Source organism: Geotrypetes seraphini, chromosome 12 (assembly GCF_902459505.1).
Source record: "Geotrypetes seraphini chromosome 12, aGeoSer1.1, whole genome shotgun sequence".
NCBI classification, from domain to species: Eukaryota; Metazoa; Chordata; class Amphibia; order Gymnophiona; family Dermophiidae; genus Geotrypetes; species Geotrypetes seraphini.
In genome coordinates, this window is record NC_047095.1 from 68,566,174 (window position 1) to 68,592,837 (window position 26,664).

General features: G+C 38.9%; 1 protein-coding gene across 3 annotated transcripts in view; it reads right to left on the bottom strand.

The window, feature by feature from the left end:
• Positions 1 to 26,664, bottom strand: part of MAST2 (microtubule associated serine/threonine kinase 2) — a 354,118-nt gene that overhangs the window by 49,335 nt on the left and 278,119 nt on the right. For all 3 annotated transcript variants that reach the window (XM_033915410.1, XM_033915412.1, XM_033915409.1), the window contains one exon: positions 9,915 to 10,225. In XM_033915410.1, the coding sequence (XP_033771301.1) occupies positions 9,915 to 10,225 (311 nt within the window). The remainder of the gene's footprint in view (positions 1 to 9,914; positions 10,226 to 26,664) is intronic.

Genomic DNA, 26,664 nt, shown 5'->3' on the forward strand with positions numbered 1-26,664 from the left:
TCTCCAACTTAGAACCTTTCTTGTGGAGTGGAATGACATTACCCGTACTAAGGGAGAGATTGAAGAGCACGGATAGCAGTTCCGCCAAGACATCATACAACTCTCTGAGCACCCTGAGGTGTAGGTTGTCAGGTCCCATTGCCTTGTTAACCTTAAGCTTTGACAGCTCGCAGTAGACACCGCTGGGTGTAAACTTGAAATTACTAAACGGGTCAACTGCGTCAACCTTTGTCTGTAGCTGAGGGCTGAGTCCTGGCGCCTCGCGGGTGAAGACTGAGCAGAAGTATTCATTTAACAGTTGGGCTTTTTCCGAGTCCGTTTCTACAAAGTCTCCGTCTGGTTTCCTAAGACGTACTATCCCGCCTGAGTTCCTATTTCTTTCACTGATATACCTGAAGAAGATTTATCTCCTTTTTGGATGTTCTTCGCTAGAGACTCCTCCATGCGGAATTTGGCCTCCCTAACTGCTGTTTTGACGGCTTTTGAATTGGCCAGATAGACTTCCCTAGAGTCCCGTTTCCCTGATTGTTTGTAAGAGATGAATGCTTTTTTCTTCTCCTTGATGAGGGTCGAAATCTCCGCAGAGAACCATTGAGGCTTATTGTTTATTCGCCTTTTACTTACTGATTTAACATAGCGGATTGTTGCTTCCTGTATGGTGGCTTTCAAAGTCGACCACATTTCTTCCACGTTATCGATTCCTGCTTGGCTTTGTAGTGCCTGGTTAACGAAGTCTCCCATTTCTTTGAAGTTTGTGTCCTTGAATTTGAGGACCTTGGTCAATGTAGATTTAGTGAAACCTTACCTGAGATTGAACCACACCATGTTGTGGTCACTGGAGGCCAATGTATCGCCCACCGAGACCTCTGAGACACTTTCTCCATTGGTAAGTATCAGGTCCAGAATTGCCTGATCCCTTGTTGGTTCCAACACCAATTGCCTGAGTCTTGCTCCCTTCATAGAGTTTAATAGCCTCCTGCTGCTGCCGGAAGCAGAGGAAAGCGTGTCCCAATTCATATCAGGCATGTTGAAGTCACCTAATAATACTGGGTCTCCACGCAAGGTGATATTCTCTATATCTCCGATTAATTCCATATCTAGGTCATCCTGTTGTCTTGGGGGTCTGTATATTACGCCGAGATACAGGCATTTGTCCTTGCCTCTGGCCAAGCTTACCAAAAGGGATTCCCCAGTGTATTGGATATCTGTGATTCTGGTGACTTTAATGTCATCTTTAGTATATAATGCTACACCTCCTCCCATTTTGCCCTCCCTGTCCCGGCGGAGCAAGTTGTAACCCAGTATGACCATATCCCTCCCGTGGGAGTCCGTGAGCCAGGTCTCAGATATCACCACCACATCCAGGTCGGCATTCCTCATTTCTGTTTCTAATTCCAGGGTCTTGTTTCCCAGACTGTGGGCGTTTACGTACATAGCCCTCCATGTTGTATGTTTGTTACGTCTCAGTGGGGATGTTCCCGCTTGAGCTACTTGGACACCTTTAGCATAATTCACATGTTTTGAACTTTCCCTAGACCCAGCTACAAGGTGTTGGAAGCCTGGAACAACACTAAATGATGGCAAGAAGGGGAGGAATGCTTCTTAGCATTTTTAGCTGACTCCCCCGATGAAGGCAGTACTGTGGCAATGGAGAGAATCCCTCATTGTTGAAGACTGTTGGTCATGGGAGCAGAAGACAATCTTTGGGTGTCTGTTTCTGTGGCAACTGAAATCATTGATGTTGCAGAGGTGGAACCAAAGAGCTTTTCATGCTGTAGCTGTCTTGACTTTAGAGATCTTTTCTACAGTGTGGACTCGGGATAGTGGGTAGGTCAAGGTACTGAAGGTGCCAACCATGGGGGTCAGCAGCTAAGATGGTCCTGCTACACCAAGTGCACTGCTTAAAACCACTCGGCGGTTTGGTCATTGATGGGAAGATCATCAATGCAAGGTCAAAGGACTCAATCGTCTGGAGAGATCGAGTAAACAGAAAACTGAAAATTGTCCAAAGCTGTTAGCCTGAAAACAGGCTCCAAGGTGCCTGAAGACCCAAAATCGAAAAAATAAAGAAAAATGAAAAAAAATTTAAACTGGGTAAGAAATAATGGGAGAAACTGAAAAAATATGAGGAAACAATAAGAAAATATGAATGCGAAGATAGAAAATTATTCAATGTCAGCACTCATGGAGGAACTCTAAGCAAAGTTAGCTTTCAGCTCCATGAAAACTGATGGCCCCAAGAGCCAGCATCAGGCAGGAAGCAACAGTGCCTGCATGGTACGGGCCAGTCTCGAGGCTTTGAAAAATTTTGTGACAGTACACTTTTTGCACTGTCGACCTTCTCGCTGGGGCTGTCTGTGTACTGATGACATCATCAGTACACAGAAGGCCCCAGCGAGACGGCCGCGATGCAGCCTGTGAGTGCTGCTGGCTTGACGCTCCTCTGCAGCAAGTTATTTATGGTCGCGGTCGACAGGGATTAGTTTGAAGGGAAGGATGGAGGGTCAGTGGGGGTTCAGCTACGTGGCAGGGGGAAGCACGGCTGCCTTCGACTAAGGCTTATTTTTGGGGGTAGGGCTTATTTTAAGACCTACCCCAAAAATCATGCTAGGGCTTATTTTCAGGGAAACACGGTAGTATATGTTTATTTTTACTTAGTCCAGCTCGTACTCTAGCTACTAGATCTATCAGACATGTTTCTTTGTTGTGTGTTTCTGAAGCCATATTGGGTAGAAAGTAGATTCCATCGCATGAGTTTAGTTGTGATGTGACAGAAAATTCCATCATTTTTGTCATGAATGGAATACTAGCTAGTATATTTTGTTAAGTCTAAGTCTATTCCTTTTGGGATAGGGGTGAGTATATCATTGAATGACTCTGAGAACCATCCTTGTTTCAGAATTTTTTTGACAAGTTGACTAGTCAATTTAGTATGTTTTCTGGCATGTTGTGATATATGTGGGGTGGGCATGTATCTAGTTTACAACCTTTTCCAGATAGCTTGTTTACTATTAATCTAAGTTCTTTATTTGTAGTAGTGTTGAAGGTCAACCATATTCTGTCTATTGGTATGTTGTCTGGATTGTTCTCTGGGTTGGCGTCATTTAATGGATTGTCTAAGTTTTTACTGAAGGATTTAAAAATAGTTTTCAATCTTATTTGAGAAGTGCAGTGCTAGTGTGTTTGGGGTAGGTGTGGATGTATTTAGGGAAATAATGGCTTTGTGCTCAGTCAGCTTAGTTAGGATTTTATACATTTTCTTTAAGTTTGTTTTTCCTCTCCAATCAAGTTAGCGCAGTATTTTCATTTGTATTGCTTGATTTGTTGGTTGTAACGGGAGAATGATTTTCTCCATTTGTCTTTGTCCTTTTTAAGGATTCTCATTCTCAGATCTGTCGCGAACCATAGCTTTTTATCATTTTTGTGTATTGTGTCTTCCATTAGTGGTGCTATGGTGTCTAGTGCAGTCTCCATGGCTTTTTTCCATTTCACAAGGTTTAGGTCTGGGTTGATTGTTTGTAATGGGATTTCTATTTATCCCCAGAGTGTTGTTTATCAATTTTCCTCTAGATATGATTGCTTTGTCTATTGGTTGTGTGTTTCTGTGGGGTGATCTGTAGTTTAGGGAAAATTTGCATAAGTGGTGGACTGACCATATTAGTGGTGAACATTCATTTTTGGATATCATGTTAGTCATTTGTTGTAACCATGTTTAATGTGTGGTCCTTTTCATGGGTGGAGCCTTATATCATGTCTTCATCTTGAGTATTTTCTACAGGTAGACTGAAATAATCTAATAGTTATTAGTTGGGAGCGTTGGAAATAAATTCATATATCTTTGGGGTTCAGCTTAACCAGAATCCTGGAAGTCTGTAGCATATTATGATGCCTATAGGCTGCTGTGCACGATCATTTTTGAATTGGCAAAATAGGAGCTCTGTGTCTGATTCGTTTATGAAATTTACTTTGCTATTTTCAGAGAGTTCTTGTATACTATGGCTATCCCTCTTCTTTTTTTCTTCTGCCTATTTGTCTGTATTATTTTATATCCTGGTGGGCAAATCTCAAGGGTGGTAGGATTGGAGTTGTTTTTTTATCCATGTCTCTCAAATGAATACAATTCCAAAGTCTTGTTGCATACAATCTTGCATTCATGTAATGGTATGTTATGGTTTGTGATTTATGGTGTGGTTTGGTTGTTTCATATATAATGGGTTTCATGTTCCTGTGATTTTTGTTTGTTTGGTTTCTGTTGTGTGCTCTGTAGCTTTGAGGATTGTTTCAATATTGTGGGTCATGTTGTTTGTACTGTCTAGCAGATAACTTTGTTGTGGGTTTGCCAGTGAATTTGATTGTATTTTTTTAATGTCTGATATGATTACTGGAATTGTGTATTTGAGATAAGGAGATTATGTACTTACCCTAGTAAGCTCTTTTCCAGTAGATAGGTGAGACATTCTAGACCATAGGGTTATTTCCGTTTACCCGCATGGGCTGCAGAAAAGAACCATTCCAGGTTTTCCACTCCATCTCTAGAGTACTTCACTGGCTAGCTTAGCTCCTCCCATCAGTCAGTACCCAAACATAGAAAGACACTCACATCTGTGAAGCAGAGGCACCTGTAACGACAGGCTAAAACAGTATTCTGCTCAAAACAACTAAACAGTACTTATAACTTCCAACATAGGCTTCAAAGGAGCTCAGGAACTAATCCCAGAACAGGTTAAACATATTTACAAATACTTCCCAGCCCCTAAGGGCTGACCAGTCTCCCTGAAACAGATTGGCAACATAGAAGGAGACTGAAATGTGACATCAAAATCTGAAAGCATGCACAGCAAGGACAGAGTGGGGGGTTTAGAATGTTTCACCTATCTACTAGAAAAGAGCTTACCCGGGTAAGTACATAATCTCCTTTTTCAGTGCAATAGGTAAGACATTCTAGACCAGGGGTGTCCAACCTTTTGGCTTCCCTGGGCCGCATTGAACACAAAAAATTTTTCTGGGGCCGCATAAATGCTGCATCAAGACAGAGGAGGGAGCCGGCAAGATGGTAAATACCCGGGGGCAGCAGAGGAAAACATTGCATTGCCCTCGACTGGGGCTGCACAAAATACTTCACGGGCTGCATGTTGGACACCCCTAGTGTAGAGTCTTAATCTCATAATAGGGAGAATCATGAAGGAAGGAAACTTTTCTTTTTTTAAAAAAAATTTTTATTTATTCATTTTTGCATTCTTACAACAAGTGAATTATACATATTATAATCAATTATTACATGACATTTGTAATTACAAACAAATCATCTTATCATATGTAATAAATCCCTCCCCTTTTTTCATTTCCTATTTCCATATATTATACATTCCCCATCCCACCCCTATATATTGTGACCAGGCAGATCAGGGCTCTGCCAAGGTCCCAGTCAAACCAAGCAAAAAAGTAAAAGTAAAACCCAGGAAAGAAGATTTCAGGATTTTCAAGGATGTTAGTTTGAGAAATAATGCCACTGACCACCAGGAGGAGCCAGATATATCTGAAGAAGTAGATAGTGAGTTTTGTCCAAACCACCACCAGGGGAGCTCTAGAGGCCCCTGAAGATCTGCTGACACACCCAGAACAGGGCACGCCCCTAGACTAGATAAGCCTGCACTGGCATTCAGACCGGGAAGCCGGTTAGGGAGGAAGTTTAAGCCTTGCCTCCCTAGGGATCCTCCTGAGCCAAACAGGGACAACAGGCCACAACCCATGGAGCTGATCGAGGCTGAACAAGCTGAAGACTTGTCCATCCTGAGGGATGAACCTATGGACTTTCAAGAAGCCTGTTCTGGCAGTGAATCTAATTACCCTGAGCTGATGCAGGTGGACTTGGCTTCCAGCCACAAACAGTGAGTGTGTTTGCTTTTGCTCTGTTTGTGTGCTGTTTTTTTTTTTTCCTTTTTAGTGAATATGATCTTTGAGAAAGCTAGGAGTGTAAAGTGGGGAGAGGTTTTGCTTCCACCTTGGGAGGGAATTTGAAAGCCTATCTTAAGGCCTTTATTTTTGCAAAACCTATTACACTCTCCTATTCCTGGCAGACCTAGATTGTTGCCAGAGGCTTTCTTTTATTTTGGTTTTTGATTGTGAATTGAGGAATTCTGAATGCTGAACTTTATTGCTGATTTACTGAAATACCTGCTTTGGAGCAGGCAGAGCAATCTCTGTATTGAACTGTGATCTAAAGGACAATTGAAAATTAAGAAGCAGAAGAAGAAAGTTTGATTTTGTTTATGAACTGTTTTATTTTCATGCCTTCTTGTTTTTGGCAGTTTTCTTTTCTTTCTTCTTTAATGAGGCATGGAATCTTGACTACTGTGACAAAGAGTGAGGAATTACTTACCTGCTTTATTAAATAAGTAAAATTGACTTATTTTTCCAAAACTGCTTCCTTGTGTGAAGACTTTATTCTTGTGGGAAAATAATTGTGAATGCTTTTGAAGGTTCAGTCCTGCAGGGTGACTCCCTGTTGGGTCACACGCTGGTGCATTGTTGGTGGCTACTTTCAGGATTGTTCCGGAGCCCTGATTTAGGCTATAAGGCCGGCCACAATATCTAGAAAATTTTTCAAAAGTAAATTTAGTGACCTACAGGAAAAAAGAAGGCGATAGTGCCTCTGTATAAGTCTCTGGTAAGATCTCATTTGGAAGGGTAGCTTCCAGAATGCTCTACAACCTTTTGGCTTCCCTGGGCTGCAATGGCCGAAAAAAATGTTTCTGGGGCCGCGCAAACACTGCAGCAAGACAGAGGAGGGAGCCAGCAAGACGGTAAACACTCGGGGGCAGCAGAGGAAAACACTGCATAGCCCTCGACCGGGGCCGCACAAAATACTTCACGGGGTCACATGTGGCCCTCGGGCTGCAGGTTGGACACCCCTGTTCTAGACCATAGGGAAGTACAACAGCAGTCTCCCCAAAGTCAGGGTATACTTGCTGAGCCGGCCTTTAAGACCGAGTACCCGAAAGCCGAGTCCCGACAAGCAGCAACATCCACTCTGTAAAACTTGGCAAACGTGTGAAGAGGAGACCACGTCGCCACCCTGCAAATCTCCTTAGGAGAAACAAATCACACTTCGGCCTACGAAAAAGCCACACTCATGGTAGAATGCGCCTTAACAAAAACAGGAGACTTTTCCTGCAAGAATGTAGGTGGACTAGAGAGCTGCACGAGAACGGGGACAATGGGACCTGCGGTTTCCCCCTTTGGGTCATGGGGATCCTGTGGGGACACCCCCTCGGGTCGCGGGGATCCCATGGGGTTGGAGGCAGCTTGAGCCGAGAAGCTCGTCTTCTTTTCCTGCCTATAGCACACCACATGTGGATGACCCAGAAGTCTTCCCCCGACGTCAGAGCTGATGTCGGAGGGAAGGCTTTGCATCAGTCACGTGCAGCATGCAGGGCCCACTGCCCTGCAAATAAATTAATCATTTATTTGCAGGGCAGCGGGCACTGCAACTGCACGTGACTGATGTGAAGCCTTCCCTCCGACGTCAGCTCTGACGTTGGGGAAGACTTACGGGTTGTGTGGCATGCTGTAGGCAGGAAAAGAAGACGAGCCTCTCGGCTCCAGCTGCCTCCAACTCCTGCTGTTATCGGTATCTGGTCTTGAACATGAGGCAAACGCGGGACACGGAATGGGGGGAGAGGAGTGATTTTTGGACACAAAAGGCATGAACTTGGGACTCCGATGCCTATGACAGGAGGGGTAGAGGGACGCGGGGGTTAAATGTCTTGCGTGGTTGTCCCTGAGAATTAAAACACTGTAAGAACATAAGAAATGCCTGCACCGGATCAGACCTGGGGTCCATCCAGTCCGGTGATCCGCACATGTGGAGGCTCAGCCAGGCGTACCTTGGCAAATACATTAGTCACTCGTATCCCTCAATGTGTCCTGCAAGAAGATGTGCGTCCAATTTTCCCTTAAATCCTAGAATGGTGGTTTCCTCCACCATCTCTTTCGGGAGAGAGTTCCAGGCGTTCATCACTCGCTGTGTGAAGCAGAACTTTCTGACATTTGTCCTGGCTGTCTCTCCTCTCAGCTTCAGGCCATGACCTCTGGTCCGAGTCTGGGTTACATTTGCCAATGTGAATAACGCTGTTTCTTGCTCACACAGTTTACAACCACGTTTACAACTACAGGGTCTAAACGTAGCAATCAATTGGCAGGTCTTCTTTTGATTTAGTACTTCTTGGGCAGTGTTCTATGATTTTTATGGAACATAGGAATTTGTTGAGAGTTTTTAACTTTCTGATATGTCATTTTGTCTCTACTTTAGGTTCACCAGATAAAAGATACTAGCAGGCTGGGTTGGTTTAATTGGCATTGGCTTTCTTCTTTGACATAATTTGTAGAGGGCATCATGGGGCTCTGTTGGAGTGTATGATACCCGGATGTTTACATATGATAGTATTTTGAGTTAAACCGAGGGCGCTTGAATGGTGTAGCACTTAATGCCGGTTTGATTTTCGACTGGATGTGACGTCAGACGCTCTCGTATGGTTTAAATTCAATGTTCTATTCTCAATGATTCGACTAAGCTCCTAGTGGGAGCGGGACATCGTAGTTTCTGTGTTCCTGTAACATGTAGACTCTTTACTAAATCTGTAAATGTGATTTTGCAGCGTCGGCAGTGTGAACAGGTATGCCAGAAGGGCTGTTTCTTGATATGACCTTTACTCGTATTAGGTTCAGATTAGGTCTAACTTTAGAAATGGTTGGGTTTATGATAATCCAACCATTTGTGAAATTCTAATAATATGAATAATACTGTGAGAAATGTTTTGTAATTTTTTATATAAAAAATCTTTTTAGGAAAGTTTAGATTTATATAGATTCAATTATTTGAGAATTTAGGAGTATAACCAGAAGAAATACTGTGAACCCTTTTTTAGCACAAGTATTTATTATATTCTGATTTAATGAACTAGTGATATATTGTGAAATTGTATGCTTTATTTACAGTGCTGCTTGTGGCGCCTGTCCTGATGAAGCTCCTGTATAAGTGATAGGAGTGAAACGGAGATCTTCCGTCGTTCAGAATATATATTGAAGCTAAGGACTTGTATATCAGATCTTATAATGAGAGAGTATTGCATAAGAAATCATTAAATCAGTTTAAAAAAGATATAAGAAAATAAAAAACCCATAAAAATAATTTAAAAGAGAGTGTATGGGTCCGATGAAAGCTCTCTTTGTAGCTGTCAGCCTTGAAAAAAACATCGGACTTATAGCTGTCAGCGCTTGAGACCCCTAGTACCTCTCTATATTACCTATTTTGCGTAATTGTGACTTGTACTTTAGCCAAGTCTTAAAGATTTTAGTGTGTCTCACAATTTCTTGGAGAGTTATACCCTTAACTAAACCAACCTAAAAATTATACAAAATCAGTGTGACTTAATGTTGTTTTTCAAGGCTATACTGTATATCACATCCAAGGTTTAATCTATAGATAAAGTGGAATTGTGGAGCCAGGGAAGGAGACCAGGGGCAGGAGCAATAGCAGAAGGGCTGTATTGGGAACAGAGAGGCTGCTCCTTGCTCTGCTCTAGACTTACCCCTTCTCCTCCTCTTTATTGTGGGATGCCTAAAGCACAAAATCCCTGGAGAAGGAACCGCATTCCAGACTGTTCCCCATGAAATTAAACCCTGATTAACACCCATTTATAATTCTGATGTTGGTCCAATTAAAAAGAAAAATCACAACCTGCAAAGAATCTAGTTTTCCCCAGCATAAGTACAGCTACTATGAAACAAAACAACATGTTGCGCATTACATCAATCCTTTTTTTCAGCTTTTGAAAATTTGGGTCAGTTAGAAGCTCCTATATGAAGGCAATATCAGCGAATATGTGCAGATCTGAGCCTCTCTCTACACTTACCTGTGAGCGTTGTTGAGGTGCTAATGTTAGTAATGGTTGAAGATGGTGTTGCTAATCCAATATCTCCATCTAGTTTCAGCTCCCGCTCCACAGGCTGTTCTGGGATTGACTGTGATGCCCCTTCTCGTAACTCAAATGTAGATGGAATGGCCAAGTCTTGCTGTTTCTTCTGGGTACTGCCCTCGTCCTCTGTAGAGATGGCAAACCGGGGCATATCAACCAATGCTGAGCAGCGTTGCCGGGCAGTTAAAGGAGGACTAGAATCACTCTCTGTATGTGATGATTCAGAGACAGACAATCGTTTGCGAAGACTGAAGAAAGAGAAAACAACATGTTAGCCAAATGATACAATTTCAAACAATTTGATGCTACCTATAATACATGGTAATACAATTGACCACAAAGGAAAAAAAATCTACAGCAGACATCTACTTAACAAAATTATTTGTCTTTCTTTTGAGGGTAAGCAATATTTCACTTTCTTGTTAAATTAGCATCTCAGCTGGAATATGGCTCAGGCCCATGTACTAAAGTGGATATGAGTGATGGAAAGCTAAGGTGCCATGGACTTTCATTCACAACAACAGGCAGGTACCAATTGCCTTTCACGCATTCAAAGCCATCTTTAGTAGACTACAAAACACCTCGGTGGTCTGTATTTTCTATAAATATACAGTACTTGCTTCTAGTTAAGTTCCTTAATTTCACACTAAAAAATACTCATACTTTTGGGGGGGAGAGGGCGGAGAGGCAGAAGTTTCCTACTACTACTTTGGGCTTATACCTCAATCAGAAGTAGCCATGAACCTTCATTCACATCTTTCCAGGGATTTTCCACACATTTTACTTTCTCTTACCAACTCATTTAGCCTAATCTATTCTGTGACAGTTCTCAGCAATGATCCATGTATCAAGGCTCCTTCTTGAGTCTTGCAATTATTGGCTCTTCTGCAGCTTCTCACAATCACCACTGCCACCAGTGAAGGTATCATCACCCTTACTATACAGTTCTGCAGTCTATTTTACACCTAGGAATCTTGCGGTTTTAATCTGTAAGCTTTTGGAGGTCATTTCAGTAGAACGAGGAGATAGTAGCACTTATGCATTTTGACTACATACACATATAAATGGTAATTTCAGAGAGCTGATATTTCTACATCTAGCAATGTACAGTTAACACCACCACAAAAAGTGGCACAAAGTCCTCATGCAAATGTAAACCAGAAGACAAACAAGTGGGAATGATGAGATGTTTCCAAACTGGATCTTTATTGTAATGAAGATTTAATACTATAGTAAAAATAAAGACAATGCTGTAGGCGTTTCGATACTAAGCGAGTACCTTCTTCAGGAGTTTGTAACAAACCAGATAATCCACAAACATAACACAAATATGAAATACCCAATATAAATCATACGAAAACCAAATCCAACTTTTGTGAAAATAAAAATATATAATTTAGTAATACACAAATGAAATTAAAGTAAAACTTTATATACATATATATACAGGTGTTATCCGGTCCGGTACAGCCAGTGCTAAAGTGTACTGTCACTAAGCTTTAGAAAGCTTTTTTTAAAAAAAATCTTTATTCATTTTAAATTGTACAAGTGCACAAAAATACAACATGAAAACAATCATACAACACTTGTACATCTTTCAATAAAATCATAAATACATAAATAAATAAATTTCCCTCCCCCTACCCATCATATTATTACCATTAAACATAGCATTCCCCCACCACCCCCCTCTTCCTCTATATAAATAAAATACCATCAAAGGAAAACAATAGCTATTCATTACAATATTTAACCAATGGCCCCCAAATCTTTATAAAATTATTATAACTACCTTTCTGTAAAGGAAGTACTCTCTCCATCTTATAAATATGACATAAGGAATTCCACCTAAATGTATAATTAAGATTAGTATAATTCTTCCAGTTATTAGTAATATGCTGAATAGCGACTCCCGTCATTATCATTAAAAGTTTGTTGTTATGTGCTGATAGTTGACTTTTTTTTCCCATGGACATACCAAACAAAACAGTATCATAGGATAAAGCAACATGGTTTTCTAATAAGCAATTTATTTGAGACCAAATTGAATTCCAAAAGTTCATAATGCAGGACAATGAAACAGTAGATGATCTAAAGTCCCCACTTATAGATTACAGTGCCAACATCTATTAGACTTAGAGCTATCCAACTTCTGTAAACGAACTGGGGTCCAAAAAGCTCTATGCAACAAAAAGAACCAAGTTTGTCTCATAGATGCTGACACTGTACATCTCATTCTCCAAGACCAAATTTGTGGCCATTGAGAAGCAGAAATTTGATGCTTAATCTCAATGCTCCAAATGTCTCTAAGACCAGTTTTTGGTTTTTTATTAAGAAATCCAGATAATAATTTATACCACTGCGCGGCTTTGTGTCCCAGGAAGTCTGCCTGGAAGCATAGGAACTCCAAACTATATTGACTATTAAGAGTTTTCCATTCAGGGAACCCCACCTGAATAGCCTTGTTCAATTGCAACCATTTAAAATTTTGTGATTTATTAAGACCAAATCTACTTTGCAATTGTGAAAAATCCAGCAGTTTACCTTCTGAAATAACATCATTTAAAGTTCTTATGCCAGCAATAATCCAGTCCTTCCATACGACTTGCTATCCGCCAATTTGAATCTTGTTGTTTATCCATAAAGATTGATTCATTGATTTTTTTATTGGAATAGGTGTTAAATTACTAATGTATCTCAATGTTTTCCATGTATCAACCAAAATTCTGTTCTGTTTATATCTCCTAGGCATTTTAATACTGACCACTTGAACTAGATTTAAAGGAAACAGAAGACGCCACTCCAAGGATAACCAATCCGGAGCATTATCAAAGAGTTCTGGGCGTAAAATATAGGCTTGATGATACCTATAAAAATTTGGAAATTTTACCCCACCCTTCTCAATTGGCTTTTGTAGAGATACTAAAGCAATTCTAGGTCTTTTACCCAGCCAAACAAATTTAGTAAGAATACCATTAAGTTTTTTTATAAAAGGACCCCTGAAAAAAATTCGGTATCATACTCATTTGATAACAAACTACAGGCAAGATGATCATTTTAATAGTTTGGACTCACCCCCACCAAGAAATATGTAAAGGATTCCATTACTCACACGTTTCTTGTGCTTTTTTTAATAAAAGTTTTTCATTCTCTTTTAATGTGTCTTCCAGAGTATTTTTTATCATGATACCTAGATATTTTAATCCATCCTCTTTCCATGTAAATGAGAAGGAATCAAATAACCCTTTATTACAATGTACATTAAGAGGAAGAATTTCTGACTTACTCCAATTTATTTTATAACCTGAAAACTTTCCAAAAGTATCAATCAATTCTAATAAGCATGAAATGGTAGTTTCTGGATTTCTTAAATAAAGCAGAATATCATCTGCATATGCCGAAACTTTGTATTCTCTATCAGAGAAGATAATACCCTGTATCCCCTTTGCTTGTTGAATAGCTAATAACAAGGGTTCTAATACAATATCAAAAAGCAAAGGAGACAGGGGATAACCCTGCCGAACCCCCCTCTGCAAAGTAAAACGATCAGAGAAATTATTATTAATATACAATCTTGCAGAAGGGAAGCTATACAAAGTTTGAATCATTTGTATAAATCCCGAACCTATACCGAACCATTCCAATACATGAAAGACCATTCCACTCGATCAAAAGCTTTTTCTGCATCTAAAGATATAGAAAAAACAGGATCAACGATCTCTTTGGATAAATTTAACATATGAAAGGCCAATCTAGTATTGTTCGAAGACTGTCTCTTTGCAACAAATCCAGTTTGATGCATATCAATAATAAAGGGGAGAGCCTTGGCCAAGAGTAAAGTCAATATCTTAGCCAAAAGTTTACCATCAACATTAATTAATGAAATAGGCCTGTAGTTTGAAACCAAAGTGGGATCTCTGTTTGGCTTTGGCAAGACAATTGTTAATGATTCAGCCATAGTACCTGTAATACATCCCTTAGATAATTGGGACTGAAATAAATTTAGAAAATGAGGTAATAGGGAATTTTGAAATGATTTATAAAATTCTATTGTATAACCATCACCACCTGGAGCGGATCCAACTCTAAGAGACTTCAACGCCGTTTCTAATTCTTTTAGTGATATAGGCTCATCTAAACTCCTTTTTATATGATCAGGAACCTTTGGACCAATAATTAAATTCAAAAAATCTAAGCCATCCTTCTCCCTACCATCATAAGATTCAGAAGAGTATAGATCTTTAAAAAATTTTTAAAATTTACTTAAAATATTACCAATTTGGTTATGCATAACTCCTTTCTCATCTTTTATTGCAATAATTTTTGTTCTTCTCTTCTTTGCTTTAAGGTAATTTGCCAATAACCTACCCGCCTTATTTGAACCTCCATAATACAAAGTTTGTTGAGAAAAAAGATCTTTCCTTATCAATTTTGAAGCTAATTCATTATATTTACCTTTTGCCTTTAAAAGATCTTGTAAAGTACCATGTTCCCACTTATTAAACAATTTAGATTCCAAAATTTTAATTTCTTTTTCCAAATTAGAATATTGATTCTTAATTTGTTTTCTAATATAAGCAGAGTATGAAATAATGTTCCCTCTTATAGTAGCCTTAAAAGCATCCCAAACATTTTCCATAGAAATTTCATCTGATAAATTATACTGAAAAAATTCAGTAATTTTAATTTGCAATTCATCCAAAAATTTTGTATCCACAAGCAATGTATTATCAAATCTCCAAATAGGCCTATTATACTCTTGCTGATCTATTTGAAGTTCAATCCATATACCCGCATGATCAGATAATATAATTGGGTCTATAGAAGCTTTAATCACTTGTTGAACTAATTGAGATGAAATAAGAATATAACCAATTCTAGAAAGACTTGTGAACAAAAGGAAAATTCCTGATCATTAAAATGAAGAATACTTCAAATATCTTTTAAATCACATGAATGTACCAAATTATCCAACCCTAATGATTTTATATTTCTACAAGGCTTTTTATCCAATAATGGATCCATAACAGCGTTAAAATCTCCAGCCACAACTAATTTAGAAGCAACCAGTGGGAGCAATAACTATTGTAATGATTTTAAAAACTCTTTTTGATTCGAATTAAGGGCATACACATTGAACAAAGCCAGGGCATTATTTCCCAAACTCATTTCTACATGCACCCATCTACCCTTTGGATCAGAACCTATTAATTTAAAATTAGCTGTACATTTTTTATTAATAAGGATAGCTACTCCTGCTTTCTTCCCAACTGCCAGGTCGAAAAAACAATGCTTCACCCAACCCCCTTGCAATTTCTTTGATTCTATAATAGACAGGTGAGTCTCTTAAATATAGTAAATATCCACATTCTGCTTTTTCAAAAAAGCTAACGTTTTCTTTCTATTAATCTGATGATTGAGACCATTTACATTCAGAGAGAAAATTTTAACATCCATGCTTAAATTTTAAACTAAATAAACTTTTCAAGAAAGAATACAAAATTCCCAAAATTGATAAATAGGCATCATTTTCCTTTTTTATAAGACTATGAACCTTAACTATACCCCTTTTTTCCCAACCCTCCCTATCCCCCCCTCCCATCAAATAGTGAAAACTTAGAAACGCACATTTGATATCAGGTGATAGAAAATAAAAACTCTACCCAAGCATATAACTAAGCAGAATAGAACATTCTAATAAGCCTCCAAAAGTATAAGTAGGTTAAAGATAAAATACTTTCCCTACTAACAAAATAATTAATAAGAATTCATTAGCATTAAGAATCAAATTAACAAAAAATGTAAACCATTTGACTAAAAAAGAACTTAAATGATTAAAATAAAATCATATATCCCTTGAAGTATTATATAATGTCTAAATTAATTAGATCCCCCATATAGTTTCATATTAATCAATAACATAAAATAATGTAATCACTTTTCAAGAAATATAATCAACCTTAAAAATGATCAAGTATTTTAATATATCAAAATAAAACTTCCTCAATTAAATCCCCATAACTATAGAGTATTAATTAACCATAATATGAATTGCAAATTAATTTCCACTCCATCTGCAATCATTATAAACTTAAATAAATAAATATGATCTGAAGTCATCTTTTAAATTCATAAAATGAATCAGATAATATCCTGTAACCCTGAGTCAAAATAAGCTCATAAAACAAAAGGTAAAGATTCATAAGAGAATAAAACACACAAATCACAAGTTATTATATTATCAAAATTCAACTAAAGTCCCAAAAAGCCGTGCAGTTAAAAAGCTAATTAAATATTTATCAGCATACGATCCCTCCAGCAACCTTCCTTCCAGTTCAAACAAACAATTCTCAGTCATTTAAAACTCTTTATTTCTTCTATCATAGAAATTTCTTCCATGTTTAAACTTTGACCTGGAAGAACAATATCAGATAGAGGAAGAAACCATTAACAAAAATCCACCCTCACAAAATCGTTGACAAAAAAAACAAAAAACAACCCATAAAAGAAGCATATGTTACTAATAACATAGTTCCAGGCCACAGGCAGCCTAACAAAGAGAAGTTCACTTTTGACTTGTATCAGGAAACTGTACCATTAAAATTCAGTCCCCGGAAGTTGAAAAAAAAAAAAATTGATGTGTGTAGACCCCTCACACTTAGACTGTTCCTACACACACACACACACTGCATTTCGAAGAGGAATTTCTGGATCCAAGAAAGAAAGTAAGAATAACACTTGAATTTTCCATATATGTTATTTAAAATAGATCCAATATTGTATCCACGTATTTATTAACATTTCTTTGCTGGAACAAATGTAAAAATCCTTAGCAAATAGAATTTAGAAGTCCAAGTCCACCAGCTAATTTGCATAATTCCACGGAACTCCATTTGAAGAATTCTAAAAAGAATTTATTTTCCAATGCATTGTACCGAAGGCAGTTATTTCAGTTGAATACAAAATAAAATTCAATCTTACAACCGAATCAATTCCTCATATAACATTTACTGCCATGAAAAACTAAAAACAAAAGTAAAACAAAAAGAAAACATTTTAACACAGATTCATACTTCCCTCCTATGATACCATCGGTTGCTCACACGAGTCCAGAAATTCTTTTAACTTGTCCGGATCCTCAAAGCTTAATGTTTTGTTCGCATAAGTTACCCTCATTATAGCAGGATAAAGCAATCCATATTTAATGCCAAGGTGTCTCATTTGGGGTCTTAATTCAAGTAACTTTTTTCTTTTTTCAGCAGTGGATTTTGCGAAATCTGGCACAATGTGTATTTTTGAGTCTTGGCACTTCAGATTTCTGTTTTCTTTTGCCAACCGAATTATTTCCATTACCTGCTGATGCCTCAAAAGTTTAAATATCAATGGACGTGGTCTCAGATCCCTGCCAGTTCTTCTTGTAGGGATCCTATGAGCCCTCTCAAATTCTAGTGGATATTTTGATTTGAGAGGTAGAATTTTAGGGAGAAATTGCTCGAGGAAAGAAATAGGATCATTATTTTCAACTCCCTCCAGGAGCCCAATAATTCTCAAATTGTTCCGTTTCCCCCTATTAATGCAATCCTCTAGATCCTTAGAAAGAGCATCCACTTTATTCCTATATACTTTATCTTTTTTTATTTCCATTTCGTTTGTTGCCATCCTTTTTTCCAAGTGATCCATTTTAAGTTCAAATTGTTCCATACGTGCTGTTATGTTCCTTTTATGCTTTTAACACTTAAATTTTAGATTCGTTTAACATTCTCAGATTTTTAACTATCCCGTTTCCTTTTGTCCTCTCCCTTTTTTTGTCTTTCTTCTAAAAAGAGTTGTAACTTTTCCTCCCATCTCAAGTTTGTCTTGTCTTCAAGAATTTTGTCATTTGGTTTGTCTTTCTGTAATTTTACTTTCTTTTAATTATTTTGTACATCGCTTAGTAAACCGATTAAGCGATCCATCAAATATTAATAAACTTGAACTTGAACTTCTTCTTCCTCTTTCACCTCTTTCAATTTTTGAGAATTGTCAGAAACAATATCTGTAATAATCTGCAGCTTAGCAAAGATATCACTATTATCATCCCTAGGCAATGGCACCTTAGAAGGAGTCACCGGTTCAATTTTGGACCTTTTAGCACTTCCCACTCCTGCAGCAGCCACTTCATTTTTTGCCTGTTTGCTAGAAGCCAAACTAAGATATGAATCCCAAAAATTCTTGAAAAATGAAATGAAATTAGCGGCTTAAAATTGCTTTCAAATGCTTGTAAATGCAGAGCTCAGTCTTTACCCGACCATATAGCTTTGCTCCTAAGCCACGCCCCCCAGCTTTAGAAAGCTTTAAGACTGCTTGCCCTGTGCGTGCGTGAGTGTCATCCCGACTGACGCCGGCTTGCGAGGTTGACAATTCTATGCCCAAGTGAAGAAGCCAATCAGGGGAGGTGGGTGCAATGTGAGAATATCTGCCTGCTATCCCTAGATAATGCCTGTTATGGTAAGTAACTGAGCTTTATCCTAGGACAAACAGGCAGCATATTCTTACATGTGGGACTCCCTGAATGGGATTGAGGGAAAATTGGACTCTAAATAAAACATAAATGTGTAGCGCTCCGCCCAAAAAGCAGATATATTGTCTGGTTCGACCAAGCAAAGCAAGGGAAGGAAAAGAATTGGGAATATTAAGAGGCATACAACCGTCCTCAATAAAAGGAAAGGGTAATAATGTAAGAAAAGCAATGTGCAGGGAGGCTCTAAAATAGGAGATGACCTCATAGCGCCAGATGAATCATAGTATAGGTAAAGGAGACACCACAAAGATTTAAGAAAAAACAGTAGAATGGGTAATAGAAAGTAGCACATATAGGGGTGCCAGATAAAAAAACCAGGCAAAGCCATATTTTTCCCAGATTGAGAAGACAGGAAATGAAAGGGAAAAAATTGGAAAACAAAATGAAAGGGTGGTTCCCATTGAATAGACTAATGTTGCAGGAAAAAACTGGGAACTAAATCATAGAAATGATAGAAACTCCGTACTATGGAAGGTAGAATATAAATGGAATGAAAGACTAGCTGACTGGGGATTAGGTCATATGTCAACAGTCCCCCCCCAAACAGTCCCCCCCCCAAGGGCTGTCTGAGAACTGTGGAATGTCTTGTAGAGTGAACTGAGCCAATGCAAGGAAAGAAGAGAAACAGTTCTTCTCAAGATATATGTTGGAAAGAAAACAAAGGGGAACCAGCTAAGAAGTTACTGAATAAATAAGGAACAGGAAATGGAAATCATTAAATGCTCCCATTTAAGAAGTAAGATTTGAAAGTCCAAAGAGAGGAATATGTGAATTTATGTGTAGAATCTGGCTATAGGATGTACTGAGATAAAGCATTAGAGTACAGAGCTACAGAGCTCAGAAACCTGAGCACTAATGAAGAGAAGTAAAACCGTTTCCTATTCAAAGAATTGGAAGGAAAGGTGCAATAAAGAGGGTAACCATGAAAGTGAGGCAATTGGAAGAGGAGTACATAAAAAAGAAATATACTCCAATTGAAACACTCCAGAGTGACTGGGAAAAATAGTTATGAGAGTAGAAAAGAATCAGACAGGAAAGGTAAAGCCTTTGGGTTGTGAAAATATGTATTTATTAGAAGTGATCTGGAATTTGAACCTTGGACGTTTGGTCCCAATACCAGGACAGTATGTCTGAGTCAAATCTTAGAAATGGAAAGAGACACAAGAAGCCCTAAGTGACTTGTGCATGGTCACAGGGGAAGTGCAGGGCCAGAACTCACAACCCAAGGTGCCGAGGCTGCAGCCCCAACTACTGCACCAAACTCTCTTCGTGTGCTCATGAGTTAAGAGTTGCTTTTTAAGTGGTTGTTTAGAAGCAAGAGAAGAGGTCAAGTCCACCACAGAATAGAGGTGGCTATAAAGAAATAGAAAAGTGAGAATAACCATACAACCAGAAGGGAAATTTGTGGTTAGAGAAGAGATAATATGGCTGTACTCAACCTGGAGGTATAAGGACGTTCCTAAAAGTAGAAGTCTACTAGCCCAGCTGGAAAAAAGTAGAATGTGGAAAGAAAGTATTTTGTCTGTGTGCATAAATACAAAAAAGTACCATGGAAAATAAAATCCAACACAGCAGTTGGAGCTTTGAAAAAGAAGTGCATAGTATTTACTGAATGCATGGCAGGTTGTCTAACTTTGTCTTGAATCCCTGGAGGGTGTTTTCCCCTATAACAGTCTCCTGAAGAGCGTTCCAGTTTTCTACCACTCTCTGGGTGAAGAAGAACTTCCTTACGTTTGTACGGAATCTATCCCCTTTTAATTTCAGAGAGTGCCCTCTCGTTCTCCCTACCTTGGAGAGGGTGAACAATCTGTCTTTATCTGCTAAATCTATTCCCTTCAGTACCTTGAATGTTTTGATCATGTCCCCTCTCAGTCTCCTCTGTTCAAGGGAGAAGAGGCCCAGTTTCTCTAATCTCTCACTGTACGCTCCTCCAGCCCCTTAGCAATTTTAGTCGCTCTTCTCTGGACCATTTCGAGTAGTACCGTGTCCTCCTTCATGTACGGCGACCAGTGTTGGACGCAGTATTCCAGGTGAGGGTGTACCATGGCCCGGTACAGCGGCATGATAAGCTTCTTCGATCTGCTTATGATCCCCTTCTTAATCATTCCTAGCATTCTGTTCGCCCTTTTCACCGCAGCGCATTGCGCAGACGGCTTCATTGACTTGTCAACCAGTACTCCTAAGTCTCTTTCCTGAGTAGATCTCTCTGAGTACCGCACATCCTGTATTCGTGTATAAGATTTTTATTACCGACTTGCATCACCTTACACTTATCCACGTTAAACCTCATTTGTCATATCGCGGCACATTGCTCGAGCATGTTTATGTCATGTTGCAGGTCTTCGCAATCCTTCTGTGTCTTCACTACTCTGAATAACTTCGTATCATCTACAAATTTAATCACTTTGCTCGTCGTAGCAATTTCCAGGTCATTTATAAATATGTTAAAGAGCACGGGTCCAAGCAATGAACCCTGCGGCACTCCACTCGTGATACTTTTCCAGTCCAAGTATTGTACATTTACCCCTACTCTGTTTCCTATCCGCCAACCAGATTTTAATCCACATGAGTATTTCACCCTCAATTCTATGGCTTGCGATTTTTCGAAGTAGTTGTTCATGCGGGACCTTGTTGAACGCCTTCTGAAAATCCAGATATACAACATCGACCGGGTTTCCCTTGTCTATCTGCCTATTTACTCCCTCAAAGAAGTGCAGCAAGCTCATCAAGCAAGATCTTCCTTTGCTGAAGCCGTGCTGGCTGGTCCTCTTCAGATTGTGTCCATCAAGGTGATCAATGATGTGGTCCTTTATCAGCGTCTCTACCATCTTTCCCAGTATCAAGGTCAGATTCTCTGGTCTGTAGTTTTCTGTATCTCCCCTCGAACCTTTCTTGAAGATCGGCGTAACATTCGCCACTTTCCAGTCTTCTGGAATCCTTCCTGATTTGATCGACAGATTGGCTATTAGTTGAAGAAGTTCAGCTATTACCCCTTTCAGTTCCTTGATTACCCTCAGATGGATGCCATCCGGTCCCGGGGATTTATCATTTTTAAGCCTATCCATCTGCCTGCATACCTTTTCTAGACTGACCATCAACCCTGTCAGTTTCCCATCTTTGTTTCCTGTGTATAGCCTGTCAGCTTCCGGTATATTGTGTATATCCTCTTTGGTAAATACAGATGCAAAAAATGTGTTCAGTTTGTCGGTGATGGCTTTGTTCTTCATCCAAATCAAACTGGATTTAGGAAAAATCATTCAACAGAATACTCATTGATTGGATTAACTACAAATATACATTATTATTTAGATCATCACAAGTCCATTATCCTTTTTTCGTTAGATTTGTCTGCCGCATTTGATACCGTTGATCACGAATTACTTCTCAAAAGATTGAAAGCCATTGGAATTTGCGATCAAATATTTGATTGGTTTACATCATTTTTATCTAATCGTTCGTCGACAGTGACTTTGAATAATTGTAATTCTAAACCTTTTACTCTTAATTATGGTATCCCACAAGGATCCATTTTATCACCATTATTATTCAATATTTTTTTATCTCCCTTACTAACGTTATGTCAATCTATAGGATTTACTACTTTTAGTTACACAGATGACATTCAAATTATTCATCCAATAGACCCAAAAAATAAAGAAGAATTACAACAAATTAATTTAAAATTAGAAAAAGTCCAACAATGGCTTACCTCTCATATGTTAGCCTTAAATATTCAAAAAACTAAAGCTTTACTATTTACTTGGAAGCAAGGAATTAATCTTAGTGCTCCTTTCATACTTGACAATACGCCTATTGAGATTGTATCATCTTTAAAAATCCTTGGTGTCATTATTGACAATAACTTTTCCTACCATGATCACATAAATAACACTGTTAAGTCATGCTTCTTTAGATTTCGTCTAATCAGATCAATCTCAAAGTTCTTAGAACCAAAATCTTTAAATATCCTACTTCACTCTTTAATCATCTCTAAACTTGATTATTGCAATTCTCTACTGCTAAATATAACTCAAAAAGAAAAGAAACGTTTACAAATTATACAAAACACTGCCGTTAAGCTAATTTATAAAGCTAAAAAATATGATCACGTCACTCCCTTTCTGATTAAATCCCATTGGCTCCCCATTAATCATCGTATTACTTATAAAATCTTATTATTAACATTCAAAACTCTTGACACCAATGAACCCCAATTCATAAATAAAGTACTTATTCCTTATAGTGCTTCACGTTCTCTACGATCAAACAATCATAAACTCTTAACGGTTCCCTCCCTAAAAGTTATTGGAACCCGCCGACAAGATATGTTCTCTGTATCAGCACCGCAACTTTGGAATTCATTACCTTTACAGTTAAGAAATGAAAATAACTTAAGCGATTTTTTTTATTTTTTATTGATTTTTTCATATAACAAGTGTCATAAATTTTCATACAATTATTTTAACAATACACTTGATATATCTATAATGTACTTTATATAAAACATATCTTATTTTATCTTTATTATGATTTTACATATCACATAAACTGTAATAATTTTATCAATTGTTATTTAATTATGAATCCTCTTCCCTCCCTTCATTTTGTTATTGTCATATAAGAATAACATCTATTATGATAAATTATTTATAATTTATGACAAAGAGAATAAAAACCTTACCCCCTCCCACCCTCCCTCCTTTAACCATTATCTTAATATGGGAAAAATTAAAATTAGTCATTACAAAAATCTGTTAATGGTCCCAAATCCTCTTGAATTTATCTATGTATCCTTTTTGTGTTGCAAATGTACGCTCCATCTTATATATATGGCAAACTGAGTTCCACCAAAAATTATAGTTTAATCTGTCACAATTTTTCCAGTTATGTGTAATTTGTTGAACTGCTACTCCAGTCAATATAAATAAAAGTTTATTGTTATTTGACGAAATTTGACTCCGAGCTCTCATTGCAGTACCAAACAAAATCGTATCATATGTCAAGGTTACCGGATTTTCTAACATCCTATTAATTTGAGGCCAAATTGATTTCCAAAATATTAATATGTATGGACAATAAAATAAAAGATGATCTAATGTCCCTATTTCTAGATGACAATGCCAGCATCTATTAGACTTGGAGCTATCAATTCTATGTAAACGTGTAGGGGTCCATAAAGCTCTATGTAAAATAAAAAACCAAGTTTGTCTCATAGAAGCTGACAATGTACATCTTAACCTCCAAGACCAAAGTCGTGGCCATTGAGATGCATTAATCTGATGCTTAATCTCAATGCTCCAAATATCTCTAAGGCCATTTTTTTTCTTTTTATGTACGAATCCAGATATTAATTTATACCACATTGCGGCCTGGTGACCCATGGAATCTATCTGAAAACATAAGAATTCCATACTATGATAGTTATTAAGGTTTTTCCAGTCAGGGAACCCTACCTGAATGGCCTGCTTCAATTGCATCCATCTGAAATATTGTGATTTATTTAAACCGAATTTATTTTGCAATTGTGAAAACTCAAGCAGTTTACCTTTATTCATTACATCCTCTAAAATCCGAATTCCCGCTATCATCCAATGTTTCCAGATAATTTTAATACCGCCAACTTTGATCTTTGGATTGAGCCATATTGTTTGAGTCGTTGATTTAGTTATTGGAATAGGAGTTAGGTTACTTATATACCTTATAGTTTTCCAAGTATCAACAAATATTTTGTGTTCCTTATATAACCTTGGCATCTGAATACTGATAACATGGCTCAGAAGTAAAGGAAACATTAGTCTCCATTCTAACCAGAACCAATCTGGTATATTTTCAATGGGCTCTGGGAGGATCCAATACATACCTTGACGCATAATATAGGCTTGATGGTACCTATAAAAATTTGGAAAATTTACCCCTCCCTCCGCAATTGGCCTTTGTAAAGATACTAGAGCAATTCCGGGGTTTTTTCCAAGCCAAATAAATTTTGTTAAAATCTTATCCAATTTTTTATAAAAAGACCCCTGAAAAAAAATTGGTATCATACCCATTTGGTAACAAACTACTGGTAAGATCATCATTTTTACAGTTTGGACTCTCCCCCACCAAGATATGCACAAAGGGTTCCATTGCTCACACATTTCTGACACTTTTTGTAATAAATTTTTTTCATTAATTTTCATAGTCTCATCCACAGTTTTTGTAATCCAAATTCCTAAATATTTTAAACCCTCCTCTTTCCAGATAAAAGAAAATGAGTCAAATAGACTTTTTGTACAATGTACATTGAGTGGAAGCACTTCTGATTTATTCCAGTTTATTTTATATCCTGAAAATTTTCCAAATTTTTCAATCAATTTAAGCAAGTGTGGAATGGTTGTTTCCGGATTTCTCAAATAAAGTAAAATATCATCCGCATATGCTGATAATTTATATTCTCTATCCGAATGCGGAATACCCTCTATCTCCTTTACCTGTTCTATAGCTAATAACAAGGGTTCCAAAATGATATCAAAAAGCAAAGGAGATAGTGGACATCCTTGTCTAACCCCCCTCTGTAGAATGAACCGTTCTGAAAAATTATTATTAATATATAATCTAGCAGCAGGGGAGCTATACAATGCTTTTATTATTTGTATAAATCCAGATCCTATACCATACCAAACCATTCCATTGCCTGATACATGAAGGTCCATTCCACTCTATCAAAAGCTTTCTCAGCATCTAATGAAATAGAAAATGCTGGGTCATTAATAGATTTTGTTAAATACAACATGTGATGTGCCAATCTAGTTATTGTGAGATGAGTGTCTTTGAGCTACGAAACCTGTTTGATGCATACCCTGTTTCCCCGATGGTAAGACACTGTCTTATTTTTTTTGGAAGGCCAAAATATGCTCTAGGGCTTATTTTCGGGGGGATGCCTTATTTACCCATGAAGAAGACTACAGTACACAGTTATTGTTGAAAAAAAACAGAATTTTATTACGTTCGCGATAGGTACGTTCGCAATGCGTTCGTTGGAGGAAGAAAACGGTCGGCTGAAGAATCGGTCGGCCGAAAAATCGTACCGTGTATGGCCAGCTTTATCCATCATACCATATATTGTACCATTTAATGTCCCCAATGTTCTCCATCAGGGAAACACAGTAAAGAGATTATTCTGTAGTGCAGCATCAGAGGGGACTTGACAATGTGAAACCATTATTTATATACCGTATGCATTTTAAACAGGCTTTATATACAGTACCGTATTTTCACGTAGATAACGCGCACCCGTGTAAAATGCGCACACGGGTATAGCACGCGGAAAACACAAATTTATGTACAGAAATTTTTGTATACCGCGCACACCCGTATACCGCGCATGCTGCCCGACTCTCCAGTCGCCCGCCCCGACTCTCCTCTGGCCACCCCGACTCTTCTTTCGCCCGCCCCGACTCTCCTCTCCCCCTTGAAGTCCTGTCCCCACCCTGAAAGCCTGATGCCCCCCCCAACGTCCGATTCATCCCCCCCCCGCAGGACCACTCGCACCCCCACCCAAAGGACCGCTCGCACGCACCCCCACCCTGAAGGACCGCTCGCACCCCGACAGCCTCCCGACCCCCCCATCATGTAGAAGCTCCTACCGGTGTCCTGCTGCTTCCCCTCTTGCCCCGCCGACTCCCCGACACGATCGGGGCAAGAGGGAGCTCAAGCCCTCTTGCCCCAGCCAACCGTGGCACCCCCGACACGATCGGGGCAAGAGGGAGCTCAAGCCCTCCTGCCCCCCCGACTCCCCGACACGATCGGGGCAAAAGGGAGCCCAAGCCCTCTTGCCCCGCCGACTCCCCAACTCCCCGACAATATCGGGCCAGGAGGGAGCCCAAGTCCTCCTGGCCCTGGCGACCCCCCCCTAGTTGTTCGGGCCAGGAGGGAGCCCAAATCCTCCTGGCCACGGCGACCCCCTACCCCCACCCCGCACTACATTACGGGCAGGAGGGATCCCAGGCCCCCCTCCCCCCAACGACCGCCCCCCCCAAGAACCTCCGACCGCCCCCCCAGCCGACCCAACCCCCCTGGCCGACCCCCACGACACCCCCACCCCCCTTCCCCGTACCTTTCTGTAGTTGGCCGGACAGACGGGAGCCA